General features: G+C 36.1%; 1 protein-coding gene across 1 annotated transcript in view; it reads right to left on the reverse strand.

Moving 5' to 3' along the window:
• Window positions 1-22,541, reverse strand: part of CSMD3 (CUB and Sushi multiple domains 3) — a gene marked incomplete at its 5' end in the record, with an annotated part of 553,604 nt that overhangs the window by 461,323 nt on the left and 69,740 nt on the right. Inside the window, one exon of the mRNA XM_081116493.1 lies at window positions 13,447-13,559. Coding sequence (XP_080972619.1) covers window positions 13,447-13,559 — 113 coding nt within the window. The remainder of the gene's footprint in view (window positions 1-13,446; window positions 13,560-22,541) is intronic.

Below are 22,541 nucleotides of genomic sequence, written 5' to 3' on the forward strand. Positions count from 1 at the left end.
TAAAAACTTCTGGTGTCTTTTGATTTTGTCATTATATCTTTGTTAATGTTCCATATTCAAGGTCCACCTTTCCCTATCCCCATATGGCTAATTATAGGAGTTTGATAAAGATAATAATTAAAGTTACAAAAAGAAACATGAAATGTGATTACGGAGTGCTTTGTCCCAATCCCGGTATCAGAAAACTAATGTCATAATCAAAGAGAGTCATAAAAGGTGATTTGAAATTCACGTTTTAAGTATATAACATTTAGCTATGTATTTTGAAAAAATAAGTGGTCCAAATACATAGTTGGTTCACTGTTCATATACTTCTCTGACCTCCTTCTAGACCTGCCACATATTCTGTTGGTTGATATACTGAACTCTGCCTCCTGGCCTCCCAAAGATCGCTAAAGGTTACGACAGAATTCAAGCGACTCGCTGCTGAGTATTTAGTACTTAATGACGTGCGAACGCCATTCTGGAAGAACTCCAGTCAAGCAGCTTTACAGGAGGATAGTAAAATTATTTGATATTTGCTCTAGTGAAGCTGTAGAAATAACTTAAATAGATACATATAGTCCCAAGGCATTTTCTTCCTACTCCACAGATTGAGTACCCATCCATGTAAAAGTAAAAGAAGATTCTCCACCACTTAACCAAGCACTTAATTTAGCAAGTTCAAGACCTAAATATGTCCTACTCTCTTCTTATATGGCTATATCTCCATTATTAATGGCACATCTCCTTCGTCTAGCGTTGTATAACATCTTCTAAATGATGAATAGAGAGAAATAATAAGAACCTAGAATTTGACAGACATGTCAGTAGTTTTCTCCTCTGTCCCAGTAACATATGTGAAGTCATATTTGGCATTACAGTTATATTTGAAAAATCAGTGATACAAAGTATAAAACAACATGCTAGCTGTGAATCTATCCTCTAGGTGTTAATATCTCATATGTTGTTTCCAATGTAAGTTTTGTTTAAAGATAAACTGAAGGAACTTGACTTGTTTTCTACTCCTCTAATATGAACAGATACTGTGGATCTTTCTGAATGATCTATCACTTTGCCTAAATAAATAAGTTTGAAATAAGTTCCTCTTAGAGATGAGTCAAAACCCAAGTAAATTTTTGTTTTAAATATATCTTTAGTGATTTCAGAGAGAGGAAAGGAGAGGGAGAAAGAGAGAGAAACATCAATGATGAGAGAGTCATTGATCGAGCCCGCAACCCGGGCATGTGCCCCGACCAGGAATCGAACCCCGATTGCCTGGATCCCAGGTCGATGCTCAACTGCTGAGCCACGCCCGGCCGGGCCCAAGTAAATTTTTTGAAAATGAGTTTTGTTACCTAGACCTACAGGGATACAGGATTCTGATGATATTTAATGATTGCCATCTCAAGGTATGATTGAGATATATTTAATGTAAGTTTTATGCTAGAACTAAAGGAATATCTATCTTAACCAAGCTTTCTTCCATCAAACTCGCCTATGCAAAGATAGGGTGAGAAATTAGTATGTAATCTATAGACAGGTAAGCTGTCTTATGGAATTGAAATAGAGAGACCCATGAATCTTGGGTAGAGAAGAACTGTGAGGGGTTATTGAGCAGAGCCACAGAGGAGGAGGCAAGATCACAGACTGGGAGGCAGCATAAATCATCTTGGTAAATGAGATGAAGGAATAAATGTGTGTATCCAACACAGAACTGAAGCAAGGAGGCCACTGACCTAAAAGGTCCTATTAGGCAGATAAATGGATTTTCCATCAGCTGCATGTATGTGTAGATGATTCAACTGCGTAAGTCTAAGGCATAACTTGAAGAATGTAAAGATCAAAAGAATGGCTTATCTGAAATTTTCCACCATTGTGGACACTTGACAAAGTTCAATTAAAGAGAATTTTAAGGTTAATTCTCTTTCTTACCTCTGAGTGAAAAATCACACTTTCTACTCAGTATTTATTCATTTATTAAGATCCCACTATACAGGGGAGGGCTAAAGTAGGTTTACAGTTCTAATACAATGAAATAATACAGTGATTAGTAAATACTAATGCAAGAATAATCTCTGTTTTCCGTACTCACAACTGTAAACCTATTTTTGCCCACCCCTGTACGTCAAACAATATCCTAAGATCATGGACAAATTGCTAAGAAACATGGCAGACATGAGTTCAGAGGATTTATAAAATAGTAAATCAAGAGAGGAAAAAAGGAAACAATATTTGGCAAAGCCACAAAAAATACATATTTAAATGTATAATTCCTACAAAAAATTTCCTTCTCTAATATTTTTAAGACTTTGTAAACTTTAAGTATGTCAGCTATGCCATTTGTTTTTTATTACATTTATTGGGCAGACTAGCAGTAAAACTAAAAGTAAAAACTTGAATTTTGTACCTCTCATGTGGTTAAAAAATAAAGTACCCATTATCAAATCTACATCAACTTCCATTATAAGAGTAATGTCCAATGTGTTGGACAGTAACTCTTTTTTTAATATGTCGTTATTGATTTCAGGGATTGAAAGGGAGAGAGAGAGAGATAGAAACATCAACGAGGAGAGAGTCATTGATCGGCTGCCCCCTGCAAGCCCCCTGCTGGGGATGGAGCCCGCAACCCGGGCAAGTGCACTGACTGGGAATCAAGCCGCTATCTCCTGGATCACAGGTCGATGCTCAACCGCTGAGCCAGGCTGGTCAGGCCAGACAGTAACTTTTAAGGTAATCAAATACCTTGCCCGCAGTAAGGCATTTGAGCATCCATAAGTGCCATTTATTGGCTCATTGGCTCTTTTATGAACATTACTCTCATAAAAAAATCAAACTAAACTAAAAAAAGCAAACAGTATGTGTAATCCTATTGTAAGTGTTCCTCCCACAAATGTGTTTCCAACTGCGACAGATTTTTAATGTCTCATAACATTTTTTTTATGTAGGTGGAACATTTGTTTTTTATCTTTACTCTCTTCCCCAGCAATAAATTTAAAAGTCAGATTAAAGTTGACTTAGACTTTGTAGGTACAAAAGTTAAGATATAAATTTTAATTATTGATACCTACAAGTTCTTGTTATTTCCACAATTCTTGGAGGCTTAATCATCCTCTTTTCAGAATATGTGTGTACCTAACAACATAGACACACATACATATATAAAGCAAAAATTGATGAAAAAAGAGAAATAGATATATGTACAATTATTGACAAAGCAAGGGTCAAGAATGATGGAAAATCTAAGATTTTGCTGTACTTAAGCTTAATTATAACTACACATTCTTTAAAAACCAGTCATTTTTTTACTATACACACTTAATAACATCCATGAAACTTCAGCTGAACACATTCTATTTAACAGAAGCAGGCATATTCTCATCAGATTTCAGCAAATCTAGACAACTATTTGGATCAACTTTAGGAATGAGCAAACCTAAGTAAACGTTAAATTTATCACCTCCCAAAGGCAGATACAATCTTCAATAAGGGTCCATTCAGAAAAAAAATTAAAACAAATGGACGCTGAACTTATTTTTAAGTTTTTTTAATTTAAATTTTTACATTTTATCTTTTCAAGTTAAGTCTATTTTTATGTCTATTTTCACAAGAGATATTGGTCCATAGTTTTCTTTTCTTGTGAAGTTTGTCTGGTTTGGGGATCAGGGTAATATTGGTCTCAGAATGAATTAGGACGTGTTCTCCTGTCTTCTATTTCTGGAAGAGTCTGTAAGACTGGTGTTAATTCTTCCCTACTTTAGAATTCACCAGTGAAGCCATTTGGTTCTGGGCTTCTCTTTATGGGACTTTGTCTCTTAAAACAAGTCATAAAATTTCAACTCTAATTCCTTTAAGCCATGAGAAATTATGAAGAGGAATAAAAGAAATGAACCTAGCTATTGTTCTTAGTTGTTTTTGTAAAAAGTGATTTTAAAAATAGGTAGTGGATAATAAAAAATAAAGCAGTGTTTCTTTCATTTAGCCTATCCATTCATCTATTAATATACTCTTTCAAATATTTAAATCTCATGGGTTTCAGACACCTTGGTTGCCTAATATAATCCTGCAAGAACCCCAGGAGGTTCTATCATCCCCACTTGATACAGGAGGAAACTAAGGCTAAGATAATTCACATAATCTGTCCCAGGTCATAGGCATGTAGTAGTTTATGAGCAGGAACTCAAAAGTCAAAGTTCCTCCTCAGCCACTTATCATAAATTGGCAATTTGGTGAATTACTAACTTCTGGGCTTCAGTTTCATCATCTCTAACATGAGAATAACAACACTTCTCATAATAAATTCTACTTCTTAGGACTGTTGAATAAACAAAATGCATGTATAGTGCTTATGACAGTGCCTGGCTTACAGTATGTGCTCATTAGCAGTGATTTTTTACATTACTAGGTATTGCCCAGTAATGCCATTTAAGTTGTAATGATTCTAAAACAGGTGAGTTCTAAGGCAAATAAGAAACTGTTAAGTCTTACACTGAAAAATACAACCACTTAAAATAAATTTGATTCTATCACAGATAAGCCATTTTACTACTACTTTTTGTACCTTCTGGTCTTACGACATGTGAATCTAGTAAAAAGGGAAAGAAAAAAAACATTTAAAAGGGAAAAAAGTGCATAAATTACAAAGTGGTCTTTATTGTAAATGCTCATCCACTTAAAAATAGATCCATACTGCCTTATTTATAGTTTTGAATTTTGTTTTCCATGTACAGTGACACTGAGATCAATTTTTTCATAGCACTTGCCTTTTTTCTGTAAACTAAACAGGTTTAAGATGAGATCAACTCAAAAGCTATTGCCGAGGATTCTCTAAATTCTTTAAAGACAAAATTCTCCAAATAATGTTCACTAGTCACAGTTAGGCTTAATTTAAAACTGCATTTGTTGCAGTAGCAAAGCGTTCAACCCACGCTTTCCTGACAAAGTTCTACTGGAAGCTATATATGTCACAATTATGTTCAAGCACTTTTATTTCCTAGGACTAATTACGAGCTGCCCACTCTTCTATTTGCAGTTCATTCCACTTTCATAGTTTCAGGTGCACCATCTGATTCGTCCCTCCTGTTAGTTCCTAATGGTAAGGTATCCAGGAGACTTCTCGCTGGAAACCAAGGTGGTTCTTGCTGGGCCTGAAATTCAAGCCTCTTGAGACTCCATTTATATTTACCAACCATCAGTTAATCCCCTAAAGCTATCTTGGAGGACAAGGTGAGCTCTGTAAGTGAAAGGACGCAAACTGCATGACTACCAAACCTGTACCAACAACTCCTGACAAATCCTTTACCCCTAGTGGTCCTTGGAAGGTCATGTGCTCATTGAACTCTTGAGGTAAGCTAGTCAGATGTGGAGGGGTGCTGACACCCATTTTCAGATAGGTTAGAAAACTGTTCTGAAAATTCACTCTAATAACGCAGATCATCCTAGCCTTCTCAGGATCCACGTACCCAGCTTGCTGGCTTGGGCACCCTGGCTGGGTGCACAGAACTCCCACACAATTCTCTGCCTCTCCTCTCAGTATAGTTATAGCAAAAGCACAACATGCCAGTGATCCTACTCATGAAGCTCAAACACAGCCGAAAAAAGGACTGATACAGAATGATTTGGAAAAACAATACAATTCTTTCCTTAAAAAAACAAAAAAATACCCCACTTATTTCCAAATTAAGCAAAAGTTCCATGTCCTAAATTAGAGTTAACGTGGTTTATCTTTGTCCTCAGGACGCTTTTACTAGTCCGCTCAGTTTAACATCCCTCAACCAGCAATCAACTGCGTCATGCCCAGCAGTTTACTGACAAGGTGCAGTTTCTTCAACCCAACGTGACTTCAGGTCCTGGGAAACAGGACTTAAACAATTCACACGACAATATCAGCATAGCAGGCAAGAATATTTAGACTATAACAATTTATTGCAATTGTTATTGCAATATAACAAAATGTGCAATCGCTACTTATCAAGCAGTTAATAGGACAGGGCCTGTCCTATTTTAAACAACACAACTTAATTCTAAAAACAACTCCAACAGGTATTACTATATCTGTCATTTGGGGAGACAGGAGCACAAAGGGGTAGTAAGTAAGCTGTCCAAGTTCACATAGCAACAGATGGCCAATGAATCCCAAAGCGATCATTAAACTGATCACACGAACCTGGGCCAGTCACCTAAGCTCTGGGCCTCAGTTGCCTCCACTGTAAAGCAACCTGCCCTCAGCTTTTGGGTGGTTTCCTGCCTTTAATGCTCTGTGAATTTCTGACAGAATTACTCCCCATGCCTCAACTGGTAAAATGTTAAAACTAGGATTCAACCACCCTGTGTTCTCATATACTCTCCTGACTCTTCACGGTGCTAGGGTCCAGTCTCCTCCCTGATGGTTTATTTTCACATATTAAGTCTATAACAGCAACCCTAAATATTCTTTCATGTTCCAGGACCACCCTTCCCACTAACTAGGCACCGAGCAGGCCTGATTCTACCCCAGGCCTTTACGGGGTTACTGCAGCCCGCCTCTTGGACTTCCCAGAAAACCAGCGAAAGGCCAGAGAATCCCCTGGAATCCAAGCCATGGGAAGAAATTAGGTTTCCCGAAGGTTAAGGGGGGGGGGGGCTCTTGGACATCTGCTACCCACCTGCCAACCCCTGAAGTGAGGCCTGGGCCTGGCTCCTCACCCAAAGCCGCGCGGGTTCAGATATTGCCCCTCACTGCCAGAGCGCCCTGGAACCCAGCCCGACCCCTGGGCCTCGGTGCTGCTCACCCAGACCCCACTTCCCCATGGCCCACGCTGGTCCGAGGACACTGCAGGCCTCAGGTCTCACCTGGAGCCTCTGGGGGCCTCCTGCCCAGCACTCCTGGCGGCCACAAGCCCAGCCCTAGCGGAGCGCCGGCTTCAGTGAGATCAGCACACAGGTGGCCCAGCCTGACCTTCAAGTGAGCCCACCTGAGGAAGCCCTGTCCCGGCTTTTTAGCAGGGGGGAGGGTGTGGGGGGGGTGGTGTGTGTGGGTGGGTGTGTGTGTGTGTGTGTGTGTAGGAGGGGGGTGTTATTTGATGTTTGCCTCATCCTTGAAAAGCCGAGCGTGTGGAGGGAGGTGGGGTTTTCAAGAACCAGAGGAATGATTTTACTCAAGGATCTCTGACTTACCTCATCTTAAGGATCTAATTTAAACGTTGAGATTGAGGACATCACTTTTGAGACGAATGATGTAATAACGGAGGCTTTTGTGGAGTTATGAGGGAGGGCGTGCATGTTGCACGTTGCAGCAATGTAAATAATTTGGGAGCAGACTACAGACTGACCACAAATTAGCCAGCACTCCTCTTACCCAGGGGTAAAGTCTCTGTCCCTGACAACGCTTGCATATGGGCAGGCTTGCTGCTGGCTTGTAAGCAGCAGAGTGAGGCAGTGACCAGGTGGCCTGATACCTGAGGCTACAACAGGAGAAGCAACGCCGCGCGGCCTTGTAAGGCCGTCAGCACCCCGAGGCTCCCCTGCTGGAGACGGCAAACAAGTAACTGAATCTCTGCCAGTCTTTATTTCACTAACTGGAAACGGTGGATAATAAAACATATCAAAAGGTATTGTTAAGAGGGACACTTCAATTAATATATATGGTCTAATCATATTTTTAAAATATTGCATATATTGCCTTGCTTTTTCCCCTTGTATTCCCCCTTTTTTCTTTTCTTCATTCAAATAGTTTGTATTCGCTTTAAAGCTTCTAGGAAGGGTGAGCAAAATATTCTGAAACTCTGGGACTTTTGTTATCAAATAAGAGTAACAAGAAGAAAAAATATCAAGGCCATCCTTTAAAAAAGCTGGAGAAACTGTCAATTTCACCTATTATCCACTAAATCCAGTTTTTGCCACATCGGTGACAATAATCGTGAAAGAAAAGTCACGTTTCTTTCACACCTCAACTACTGGAATGAGATACACACCTGTTAGATATATAAGGCCCCTAGCAGTGGGCCTCTGAAGAAATAAAGACAAATAATAATTATGCCTATGTAGATCTATTTCATCACAAGTATCTTTTCACAAAATAACCTTGTATCATCTTAAATACTCAAAAAAATACTAGATTATATATAATCATCCAGATGAATTATTTTTTTAATCAGCACCGGAGGATATGTTTTTATCGATTTTAGAGAGAGAGGAAGGGGGAGAGATAGAGTGAGAAACATCAGCGTGAGAGAGAAATGTCGCTTGGTTGCCTCTTGTATTTGCCTCTCATACGTGCCCCCGACATGTGATTGAACCCACAGCCTGGGTATGTGCCCTGACTGGGAATCAAGCCCGCATCGTTTTGGTGTAGGGGATGCTTCTCCAACCATCTGAGCCACGGGGCGGGGCCAGGTGAATTCTGTGAATGCTATTTGTAAGTGCCACGTATTTGAATGCCTAGAACCTGCTGAAAAACAATGTCTCCAACACAAAGGGTAAGTTGCAAAACGGGAGTGAAGTACAGGTTTCAGAAAGGAAAACGCTTTAACATCTTTCAATAAAAGAGGTTGCTCCTAAGGCATTAGGTATTAGAAAATCCAGAGAATGAATTTCACTTCAAAACGAAAAAATATAATTCAAGTGGCAGGATTCCATCCTGTCCTCTGACACACATCACTGACTTTTGCAGAAAAACATCCTTGCTGACACTAGAAAAGTGCTGTGGGGTTTTTTGGGGGGTTTTTTTGGTTGGTTTGTTTTCTGATAGGTCTTGATGTGCCCTGCACACTAGATTTGGTAAGCAAGGTAACAGTTTATGTGAAAAATAACAATATATTTATACCATTTTAGATAGGTAGATTATGGGTTATACTAAAAATATTAACACCATCATATATTCAAAAGAAAATCATTACAATTCTCCCTCAAGATTAAGTAACTGCAGTATGAATTGAAAATAAAAAAGATTTAAAGTTTAATAAAATAATAATTATGAAAACCAATGTCAATGTATTAAAAGGCTTTATGTTACTTGTTTGGAAAGAAAACCTTTTAGAGTTAGCCCCGGGACATGTACTCACTCACATACGTTTTAGTTTGATGACCAGAATGAAATGTTAGTGTAATGGAGTTCTTTTTGCTTCTCTAATATTATCAGATATCATTTCAGAGGCTGAGGAGACATTTTATGCTTTCAATTTATTGCAATCGAGTCAGTCAGTTCTGTACTATCTCTGTGACTTGGATTTTAACAATTACTTACAATAAGTGAGCAAGATGTCTGTGGACAGCTGCCAGAATGGCAGAAGTTTACCGATCTGAAAATCAGAAATCAAGTTAACACCACAGTAAAGACAAGTGATTAGATAATCAACACACTGTGTTCTGCTTCCACTGTGTCATTAACAGCAATTCTTCTCTATTGTGAGAACTCATTGTTAGGTAACAGAATGAAGTTGGAGGCCCTTTTGAATTTTTAAGGAAAATTAATTTATTTTTGGGTGCAGATTTGTAGTAACAAAGGGATGCATCTCATGTATGCAATGTTTAAATATGAAATGTTTGCAAGCATACTTTTCTTCTTACAATTTGTAAAACTCTACTATGTATGAGACATGATTTTCTCTAAACTGGAAATTTCTGTGGGGCAGGGGCATAGATTATATGTAGAATGTAATGCCAAGATTTCTCGAAAGCCTTTATTAACTAACCATTTATGATTTTTCAGAAGAAAAATGAAAAGGTGTCTCTCTCTATAAATGCAGGCGATACATCCTAGGGACTTTCACAGCCTATTTTAAAAGCCATGATACTCAAACATAAATAAGTAAAGTAAAAATTGACTGAAACCTATAATAGATAGATCTGCATGAATATGCGCCGTTTCTTATCCTGACACAGTGACAGACTCGCCTATTGTTCCCCACTGGCCCCTATTTCTTTCATAGTAATATAATTTTTAGCTAGGCACATTAAAATCCTGAATACAGATCACATTTCCCACCTCCCAGCACAACCAAGCTCCAAGTGACTATGATCTGGCCAATTATTTTAACTACATATCTGGGAATAATATCATTAATGTAATAATTAGATTTAATAAGAGCAATGAGGAATGAACATGTACCTGAAATACTAAATGTACCTGAAATACTAAAAGTACCACAAACAACGCCTTGATGTCAATTCACATTTGGGTCCCTGAGGAAGATCAACATGCTGTTCAAAGAGTGCTGTTAATTCATATTGCTTCAGATTAGCTTCTTGCATTCCTTTGGATTTTGGATCATCTATGTTAGCCTGTTATGACCTTGCAGGAACTAAAATTATTCTCTGCCCTCCCCCAATCTTCCAACTGTGACCAACTGAAAAATATGCTTTTTCTTCTTTCCTCACTGTGGCATTCCCTTAAGAAAGGTTTTAACACCACCCTCGCACATTCACTAGCATTACAGGTTCACTTTTACAATGTTCTATTTAAAGAGTATACAAAAGCTAAAGAATATTTTGAGAAGTTAATATATCACGCTACATAGAAAAGGTATATAACTTTCATTGACATATTGAAGACATTTTGTAAATTATGTTGTCCAATGTGGTATGGGGAAAATTCCTAAAAAATCCATCTTAAAGTTGAGAATTGTGTAACAAGTACTGAAAATGGAATCTGAGGACATAATTACTTCTCCATGAAGATTTTTAAAAATGTATCTAATGCAGTAGGTATATTAATTGAATCAAAATGATTGTACTATTTATTATTCCTATTGAAATATTTGATTTGCACATTTTATTTTAGCTATGCTTACTTTTTTATGAAATGTTATCCTGTTAAATATCATATTTTAATAAAGAGGAAACCATTTTAAGTTTAATTTTCTGTGCTATGCCATCAAATAAACATAAAATTAAATTTTTCTAATTTACCACATTTTGGTAGTGGAGAAGTCAAGATAAACTCACACATTAATTTCTCGACCAAGCTCATACTATACTTTTTCTTTTAAACCACGAGTTGTGTACAATCAATTACAACAACTCATCACGATGTATGGCCTTTGAATCTGTGAAACACAAAATATCTCTGACATATAATTAGAATCTTGAATTAATCACTGTCTCAATTAAACTTAATCCTAGTATTCCTATCCAAATGATAAATTATAGCAGTTGACAAATATGACACATTTAGCAACATATATAAAGAAGGAAATCCAATGTGAAATGAGACTTCCTACTAAGTTTAACCAGTCTGTTTCTGGAGGGTAAATTCAGCCTTGAAGGCCGTCTCATCTTTTCCACAGGAAGCACCAAGATGAAGTCGGTCATATATCAATGACGTCAGCAGTTTTTCATTTTCAGCGGGCCTTCAGCTGCTGCGTATTGTGCACCTGCCTTTACGCACATTAGTCATCTCCACCAGGCTTAGGCCAAAGGATTCCCTCTCCACCTCCAGGCTGGGGAACTGCCACCAGCCACCACTCTGCAGGGTCTTCAGCAGCACAACTCAGATCTCCTTACAGGGCATCTCAGAACCCAGAGACCTGCTCAGACAGGGTGCACACTGAGGACTCACAGCCCTCCTGGAAGTGTGTTACGCACAGAGAAGCAGAGCCAGTCTGGTGAACTTCCTAACCAGGTTTATTTTGCAGAGTTTTCCTTGCAGGTTTAGAATGCCTGTGACCCAGGTCACTGGTTCCCTGGCTTTCCTGAGCAGGGGTTTGGAGGTGAGCAGGGCAAGCGGGGCCCTGCTTGTTTATTAAGCCCTCCTCCCACCTGAAGAGCTAGAGGGGAGGCTGGGTGCACTCAGAGCTCTGCCTCACCGGCTCTGGGCCCACCTCTGACCAGATGCGTATTTCAGATGAGTCTGTCACTGCACAAATATTCCACCGCAAGATCAGGGAAAGGCTGGAATGAAAAAGTGACCCCATACTCATCAAGTTTGTTTAAAGACAGTCTCCGCTATCTCTACCTTGAAAGATGAGAGTTTAAAGCTGGGAGTGGCACAGGGGTCAGTATGTAAAATGTGCATAGAATAATAGGGAGTCTTATTCAGAGGAGAGAAAATATTGAGCAACTAGCCAAATTTTCAAATAATTACAAATTATTCTATGGGTGCATTTGCAAAGGTTTATGGAAACATCAATAATGGATTTTTTTCTTAGATTCTAGAGTTACCAGTGTGACAGCTAATGCAATAATGATTTGTTTCAAATGCCTGTGTTTAAGCTGTATAAAGCTGATTTTATACATTTTTCTTGTCAGCTACATTGTAGTTAATGAAATTAAACACACCCATCACATTTGTCCCCAGGGAGAAGGAACTATACCCACCACTGGTTTATTTTTTTATTAAAATAAATTGCAGACAGCTGCATTTGAATGGCACTGAGTGGGGCTCACCCAGAAGTCAAGGGACTTTCTGGGCTTCTGGGCACAGTTCATCAGTACCAGGGCTGGGCTGAGGCGCAGATATTCAAGAAATTATGACATCTGAAATCTACAATGTTAAAGAAATGAAACTTTTGTAATAATATTGAGGATCATTGCATTGATCTTCCTAGAAAATGAATCTAATTTCACTAATAAGAACATGAAGGAGGTTAAGAAATCTACAAACAGTTGGCTACTTACATAAATAAGCTGTGGATAAGCTGTGAATAGCTCAGATGCACTATGGAAGGTGATGTACCATGGAAAGAAACTTCATCATATCTTTTCCAAATCCTTGTTTTAAAAAGAAACAGTCCCCTAGAAGTTGGGGCATGCAGATTCCATACATTTTTAACACCCTTGACAGACCCTGGGGTACCACCCATTACCAAGCAATATTTCTGTAATGGATGCATGAATTCCATACTATGTGAGATAAATAAAAATTGTAAGTGTCCTCTCTAATCAGTTCAGGTCATGTTTTGATGCCAAATCCATTTGTACCAAAACTTCTAGATAAAAACCTTCAGTATCAAGCACTCTTTAGTTTCCCTCTTTCTTGTGTTCAGGGATTGTAGATCTGTGGGCCTGGGAAGGCTGGTTTACAATGGAAGATGTTAACTGTTGTGTCTTAGTGGACTTTTTTCTCTTGACTCTGACTTGCAGAGAAGACAGATTACTAGTTTGTTTTCTGACAGAGGTAAAGCACAGAGGACGACAGGGTGGAGACCATGATGCCTGAATCTCTGATCAGGCCTACTTTCCTGTTACCCTCACATTTTGCTCCAGTTTGTTAATCTCTAACCCTATAGTGACTTCATGTTCTCATCTCCTAAGACTTAAAGGAATGACTTTTCTATGTCTAGGCACACTGCTATGAAACATTAAAGCCCATTAATTGTAGCACTTTATTATATATTACTGATTAATAGCAAAGTGAATCCCGGGAGCAGATTTAATATAAAAGGATGAAAAGAATCTTTCTTCCCGGTGATTTTTCCATTTCCACCCTGGAGAATTTTGGTTTGACTACATTAGACTGTGCAGTGGTCCTTTTATTTTACCATCACTTACCTTCATAATATACTTTAAATCCATGAGCACTAACTGCAAAATCACTGGTCAAACGTAGTGAGAACACAGATTTGGTACTTGTCACTGGCGGTGGAAGATGGAATCCTGTTAACCTAAAAACATAAAGGAATTAATTGTTAGAGTCATAGAAATTTTACCTAATAGGGTTCAAAGAGCATTAAAGTAATTTTATTATATCCCCAAGCTTTGTATAATTATATACATACATATATATAGACACATATGTATGAATTTATGGCATGTTGATTAGAACTCACTCATCAAAGGCAATTACTGTAAATATATAAATATATTAATTTATTATTTATGTAAAAGTGTGCATTACTGCTTATTATATTTACCACATTCATCATCTATATGAAAATATCAATTAATTCAAACATTGGCAAATGAATTGTGAGAGTGTTTATGCATATTTTATGCTGCTGATTTTAACTACTAAACATTTACAAGTTTGTCAAATAAATTATTTTCCTGGGAGTTAAAAATGTATATAAAGAGTGGGAAGTATTCGGTGAAATTTAATACTGAAGTAAGAGATGTGATCTAAATATGAAATCTTGAAACTGAAATTTCTAAAAATGAGAAGTGATTTTGTTTTTATAAGCTTCTAAAATTTCCAGTGAGTTCTATTATATTTAATTACTTTTTGGTTAATATTGCATATGTTTACATAACAAGTATTTGAATTTTTACACATAACTTATTACTTATTTGGCTAATGATGTACTGAATATAATTATGAACCCAATAAAATAGAAGGTAATTTAAAATTGACACTTTCTAAATAAAAAAAATTTTAAAAAGTACATTTATGGGATATGATTTTTCTAAAACTAATGAAAATACATAATTTTTCATTTCTATGTATTGCCTTTTTGTTTTGTTTTATTTTTTCATTTTAATTACTACATAAAAATTGTATACAATGGAATTATATTTTTTATACACTTGCTATTTTTTTTTACTGATATTATAATCTATACTGAAATTACCATATATTTTTATTGTTGTATAGCAGTTCTCAACTTTGTTTTAGATCTGCTTAGAGTCTAAAATATTATTGAGAATCCCTAAGGGAATTTGTAGACTAGATCTAGCAATATCTACCCTATTTATAGTGAAGCCAAGAAAATTTTTAAATATGCATTTATTATTTCATTTTAAAATAACCACCTGCAATAAGTAATTTTTATTTTAAAACTCAGACTTCATTATTGACAACAAATCCTGTCAGTTGTTTTTCTTGAAGAAACAAGTCTGGTTTTTTTTCCTCTTTTTTTTAAGAAAACATATACCAAATACTCAAGTGCAGCTAATCATGATTTATGTATTAGTCATTCCTTCAAGTAAAAAGTTTGTTCCATGAAAAAAGTCACTAATTCAGCTGACAGCTCAATCATATAACTTGTTTTCTTTGACACAACCATCATATTTTGGAAGACACAAAAATGATTTTTTGCATACTACTTATTTTGTCACACAGGTCATTGAAAACAAGGGTACTCGTGGGTGGATAGCTAATAAAAGAATTATTATAGCTTTAACAGGAACTTTAAGTACAATTGGATTTTGATTTTTTTTTTTTGCACTGTAGGTATGCTGTAGTAAAGAATTCAGTGACTAGTGAGTGCTAGTCTAGTTTGAGGTCACTAATGGAAATTCTTTAATGCACAAGCAGTTTTACCCATTGTTACTTTTGTAAAATGAGAGCAAAGGTCAGCACAGTGAAACAGGTAAATAATGTCTCAGTATTATCATGGAAATAGTTTTGATCTAGTGTACCCCCTGAAAATGTCTCAGGACCTTCAAGGATCCATGGATCACATTTTGAGAACCACTGTTGTATGGGAATCCACTGTAATAGATATACCACATTTTATTTATTCATTCTACTGTTGATGGACATTTGGGTTGCGTAGAATTTCCTGTATTTTCATCAACATCTTTGTAAAAGTTCACTGGTATACACTTATGTCGCAGTCCCTCTAGAGTACGAAAACATTTGAAGCTTTAAATTTGCTTTTTGCTGCATAAGCTACATCCCACAAGAGACCTATTCAAGCTGTGACTTCCTCTTTGGGACCTAAAAAGTAGCCACTAAAAGTCAGTTTAATTAGTGCTATGAGTGCTATGACTCAAAACCCACTGCCCTTTCATTGAAATCTGGCACACTGTGGCTAAGACAAATTGTATTATAACGCCAGCATTTTCACAGTGATTTATCATGACTTATACTAAGATTTTTGGATCTGAATTATCTTACAATTTTACTTTGGTTATACAGTTCTTAAAAATGATGCAGGTGATATACAGGGAATTCTCTGCTGAAACTATTAACCTATTTAATTTCAAAATGAATGAGCAAACCGCAGGAACAAGTAGATATTTAAAATAATGACTGTTCTGTGAGAATAAATCATGCATACCCTATTGATATCTGGGTACATGAAGCACAGCAAATAATTCACGGTTATGTCAAGATGGCAGTAATTGTGCTATGAAAAGGAAAGATGGCTGTAGCAATATTTGAATAATTATATCATTTGCTGAGAGTAAATGATCTGAAGCTTCTATCAGATACGGAATTCCCGGAGAGGGCATCATGTGTGAGAAAGGCAAATTCACAATGTTCGCACCATGTGCTATCTTTAGCTCTAGATGTGGAAGTGGAATAGATGCTGATATACATATGGATATGAATAGGGATTGGGGTAGATGTGGATATGACTATGAACATAATAAACATAGGTATGTAGGTAAGCAACCGGAATTCATTTCCACTTTTTAAAAAAAATATATCTTTATTGATTTCAGAGAAAGAGAAGTAGAAACATCAATAATGAGAGAGTCATTGATCAGATGCCTCCCACACGCCCCCGACTGGGGATTGGGCCTGGAACCTGGGCATATGCCCTGACCAGGAATCGAACCTCCATCTCCTGGGTCCTAGCTGGATGCTCAACCACTGAGCCATGCCAGGCCGGGCCATTTCCACTCTTTTCTATTCTTTCCACAGTATTCAAGTGCCTTTAAATCTTAGAACTGTAAGAGTCAGAATACCCCTCATTGTCAGTGGTGTTTTCTGTTAGGTTTTGCCAAGGAACGTGCACTTTCATAATATTTGGAATGTAAGTTAAAAGTGTCAGCCATCGTTATGTCTTGGCAGGTAAGTGCATGGGCTGCCATGTGTGTTAAAGGTGAGGTTTTCCCATCGGCTTACCAGAATTCCTGTCTAAACAATTGTTTTGGTGCTACCAACAATTGATGTCATTACTGGTATTTCCCTAAAATTTCTGCAAATTCCTTATTTCCTGAAAGTCAGTGTAGGTTCTCCCTGACATTTGTGGCCCATCCTTAAATTCATAATTTTTGTTATTAAATCTTCTTCTGCTTTAAGTATTTCCATTTTTTTCCTTTTTTCTCTGAAGCCCAAGGGGTGCACAAATGCTAGGAAACCTCTATTCAATAAAGAAAACAGTTTGAGTATATCCCCAACTCATTATGTCTAGACTCACTCCATCTACATAAAAGTCATTTTTCCCAGTGTTGTAGAAATTTTATCTTAAAGATCAACATTTTATCCTGGAGCCATACAATATATTACTAGAAATTGTCTTCAAAATTCAATCTTTTCAACTTCTTCTCTATCTGCTGCAAATACTGCCCTGCTTCCTGATGTTTTTTAAAAATTCCATCGATTCATTTATCTTTAAAGCTATAAATGATCATAATTCCAAAGGCAGTCTAGTTGAACCAGTGAGAAACATGAAGTACAGAAAAGTTGTGTTGGACAATTAATCAATGTCAGACATTTAAATCTATTTAACAGTGTCCCCAGCTTGCAAAAAATTCCTTCAGTTGTTAATGAACATATTACTTCCAAAGTTTGGGGGCTTTAAGAAGCAGTTGAAGTTAGTGACTATGAGCTTGGGTTCTAGAGTATACAAATGGAAAAGATAAATTCTACTGCTTATCGTCAATTTGATGTTGGGTAAGGTACTATTCCAAATAAAATAAGTATGAGTTTAATACTAGAAATCACCCCATAGTAATATAGTGAGGATTAAATGAGACATTGCTTGTAAAAATGTAACAGTGCCTCGCACATGTTGAATATTATTTCTACCATAATTTGATAATGAACCAACCCAGGACTTATCTAAATGGTATAAACACATTAAGTGATAACTGTTGGGTGAATTACAGGGAGTAAATCTCAATGTTGCCTTTACTATTGGGCAGGTTACTTCCCTCCCATTCTGTTTTCTGTCAATACGTAGATGAAAATCTTTATAACCTATGCTTTAAATTCTTGCCAGTTTTAAATAAGTTAATACAAGCATGTCACTTGGAACAATGGCATTTAGAAAGCATTACAAATGTATTTGCTACTATTGTTATCCCCTCTTGATGACAGACATGAAAATTAGAAAGTTCTTTCACACATCTATCACCATTTTGTTCCTGTAGCACCCAATCATTGATATGTATAATAAACTTGGATTATTTGAGCAAATGTAATCCTTCAAATATATTCTATTATGCAATATTGTTCTTTTCTTTCCTCCAATTTAGTATTTCTAGACTTTTGATTATTGTGGATTTAAATTAGTAAAGACTGATTACATGCTGTTTACTTAAGGTAACTTTAAGGCAAAGCTATGACCAAGAAAGAGATGAGAGCATTATTACACCCCCAACCATTAATAAAGCTTCTCAATTATGAAGAGGAGGAGGAGAGTGGATAGCGAGGGAGAGAGGGAGGGAGAGAAGGAGGGAGGAAGAGACAAAGAGATGAAGGGACCAGATGAGAAAGTGTGTTTAGGAATTTACCATTCCTGAGACTGAGTCAAGTGATTCTCCCCAACTCCCAAAACCTTGACATCATTTTTGGTACATTTCAAAGACATATAACTGACAGTTTACGCACACCTTATCATGTTAATTTTACTTTATTTCCTAATGAGTCACATTCAGTAAGAAAAAAAAACGAAACACATGACTTTACAAATGTACACTTTGCATTCTTCCATAGTGACAATTGTATGTATGAGCCATTTCTGCAATGCACTCAATAAGAATTCAACTCAAAATTAATGGCTCTTTCTATTTCCCAGAAAGGCAATATTCATGATCTCTCAGAATCAGCAAAACATACAATTTACATGACTAATATTATGTATCTATGTATTTAAAACATGAATATTAGAAGTATGAAATTTTGTTTGTCTAGTTTTTCAGGCATTAAAGGGTATGCTCGAAAAAGAAATGACTGCACTTCAGTGTCTATATCTATCTATATCTATATCTATATCTATATCTATATCTATATCTATATCTAATCATCTATATCTATATCTATATATCTATATCTATATCTATATCATCTATATCTATATTATATACACACATATATATAAATGTATGTATTCTATATTCTTTGTGATATGCTTGTGTTCTATATTACTTGTGACATGTTCCAGTGATGAAGACAGATTATAATTTTAATCAACCTAAAATCATTATAAGAAACGTTTTGAGATTCTATGCCACTCACCAATTTTATGGATTTATATAAGTACTACATGCATTAAGAAGTAGTATTATATGGTACATAAAAGAGAACACTGCAATTGCAGAGGTTTAAATATAGCTTTATGCTGATAATGATTGAAGATGTTATGATAAAGATACTATACAATTTAACATAGTCTAAAATTTAGAAAAGTGGTGACTTTTTCAGAATAGTCTGGTTCTGTTTGTTAATTTTTTAAATTTCAAAGCTATTAGATATAAGCAATTGAGAACATAATCATTCTTAAAAGATGTACATAGCCATTAATTATAGCCACTATGCCCAACACCACTTTCTCATAAATTTTCAGGACTGCACTTTGACATTATCATCGCCCTCTCTCTTCCCTCTATCTATGTACATATCTATATCTATATACATATATATATATAAAATACACACAATTGGTGAATGCACAGCACTTTGTAAACTTTCTCTAGTGATTTCAGGTTAAATAAAATTATAATCATTCTTCACTGGAATATATCATGAAGAAAAATTAATATGAGAATGCAATGACATAGAACATATGTATAGTCATTTGTCTACCTAATTAATTAGTGAACTTAGACATGATTTATGAACTAATTTAGTGTTATCAAATGAAAATTTTTAATGTCAAGTGCAAAATCATTCAGTCCATTAATCTATTATTTTAAAATAATCATAATTCAGATCCAAACATTTTAAATTGGACTAGTTAAAATTAAATTATAAAGTACTTGTACATTGTTATGTTTTACTGTATATAAAGCATTTTTTAAAATCTTTTACAATGTCAAGATAAAACAATGTAAAATTTTTCATTTTATAACACTGAAGATGACTAAGTTGAATAAATATTAGCAAACATGTATTAGAAAATGTTAGTTTTAAACAGATACAGAGCAACTGTAGCTTCCCTTATAATACCATACATTAACAAATCTAGAAGAATTCACAGGAGTTAATTCTGGGATGTCTAATTTAAAATTTCTCTTTAGAGTTTGAGATTTCTATATGAAATTTTCTTTTGCTAAAACATTTATATCTATGAGGACATCAAGTAACTCTGTGAGATAATCAAGCAGGCATTTTGATTGTGACATTTTACAGGTGAAAAAATGAATGTTTATGGGCAATGAGTGAATTTCTCAAGAAATTGCTCTAGTTAGTGATTTATTAACATCATGTATAGTTTGCTTTTAGGATATCAGGGCTATTTTACTGAAAGCAGAGTAATGAAAGTAAATGTTTTACAGATTTACTGTAAAAGACAATATATATATTAATCATGGAACAAAGTGTTTTAAACGTGCTTGCCGACATCTTTTGTTTTATGTTTTAACCCCTGCTTTAATGGTTTAATTTAATCTCTTTCTTCACTAAAAGCTACCTCCATTCTTTTTGGCAACATGCCTCGTACAAACAACAAATGATTGTGAATACTCCTGAATCCTTGCCTTACTCAAATGTGAAAGAGCTTTTATGTTGACAAAAAGTTTAGAAACCCCATCCTTGAGATCTTTCCAATTATTAATTTGAAGGCTCCAAAGTGAAGAATGGTATCTAAGGAGAAGAGTCATTAACTGCCTTAGGTGCATCAAAATTTTAATTGGCTTTTTTTCTAATTCTCTTGCATGCCCCGTGGTGATACAAGTCTTCAGTAAATTAAATGTTGGCAAGGAAGGTACTAACCACAATACATCTTTTTCAAGCTTGTCCACAGAAAAGAAAAAAAACATTTCTACCCTCAATTCCTGTGATTTATGGAATCTATATACGCTATATAAGGCTATTACCAAGGTCATAGTTGGATTAATAGTAAGAAAAATCCATATTGTTTCATTAAATGGAACTCATTAATATAACAGATAAATAAGAAAAAACTGGTATTGTTTCCCTTATTGAGTAAACAGTTGTTAATAGTTAATATCACATGTGGGGTTCACACACACACACACACACACACACACACTCACTCACACATCCCTGCCAGTGGGCCAGGCATTTATAGCCTCTGCATTTCCCAAACATTTTCTTATACTGGAGAGATAATGAAGACACAGGGCCGGCTCTAACTCTGAAGGACACTTTCAGCAAATCGGACAGTTCCATCGTTTCCAGGCCAGCCTGTCTGCCCGCAGGGGCAGGGAAACGGGCCCAGGAGGAGTATTAAAGCCCCAGGGCGCGAGGCCCGAAGTATGCTCTCTGGCCACTTCCTCCTGCAGTCTATCAAGCCCATTTGATATTTTCAAACAATCGTTGTGGGAAAGCCATTTTCTGCCACAACGTTTTACCTACAGGAAAGGAGGCAGGTCATTGCGTTTCAGTAAAAGGAGCAGCAATTAGGAGAGATTTTAACATGAGCGTTAGGAGGCGGTTTGGGAAATTCGGGGAACAATGGAGAGAAGAAAGGAGACAAGCTTAATTAGGTAAGAAGGGAACTATAGTGGCTGCTCAAGAACACTTACGGGCACCCTGCCAACATTCCCTGAAGAAGACGAGGTCTACCAATTACCCAAGAGGGAATTCAGGCTACAGACTGTTGTTTATTTGTTCTAATTGCTGCTCCTTGATTGTGTCCCTAAGGCTTGTGAATTCTATGGTAATGTCAAGAATCCAGCAAATGTATCAAATAAGAAATTATGGCAGAATGTATTACTCTTTTACATCTATCCTTCACAGTGCTGAGAAAACAAAGTGGTTAAATAATTGTCATTCTAAAAGGGGGGGGGGAATAAAGCAGAGTTTAGCTACAGTAATGAAGTGTATTTTATAACTATGACCAAGAGCGTATAAATAGATTATGGGCAATCACTATGTAAGAAAACTAAAGTGGTAAAGAGTAGTTTTATCATAGAAATAGGAAAGATATATGACAAGAGCTTCTCTAGCAATGTTTACTTCATCAGGTAGTAATTAAAAAAAAACAAAAACGACTACTTAAAAATATACTTAATTGTAGTTTTGTCCAGAAGCAGCCAGCTGACACTTATAATTTGAGCTGTCATTTCTACGATTCCTTAAAACATAGGTCATGCCAATTCTTATTCACTATAATGCCCAAGTGAAGTAAAATGACTCTAGATGTTTGTACACCTTCAAAACCAACCATAGACCTAAATATAAAGACTAACATTCTAAAGTCTCAGCAGAAATACAGGCACTATCTTTTCCATCTTTGGATGAGCAAATATTTATCACACTACACAGAAAGCGCTAACAAAATAAACTGTTAATTAATTGGACTTTGTTAAAATGTACAACTTCAGCTCCTCAGAAGAAAGTGCAATAAAATGAAAAAAGCAAGACACAGGTCGGAAGAACACATTTACAATGTATATATTTGTCCAAAAATGCCATAAAGATTGCATCAAGACACTTATAACTCAATATCAAGACAAATCAAACAACCCAACTATAAAGCAGGCAAAATACTTGAACACATACTTCATAAGATATATCAATTTACCCAAAGAAGACACACAAATGACCAACCGGTAAGTAAGAAGGT

The sequence above is a fragment of the Miniopterus schreibersii genome, assembly GCF_964146895.1.
Source record: "Miniopterus schreibersii genome assembly, chromosome: 17".
Lineage (NCBI taxonomy): Eukaryota > Metazoa > Chordata > Mammalia > Chiroptera > Miniopteridae > Miniopterus > Miniopterus schreibersii.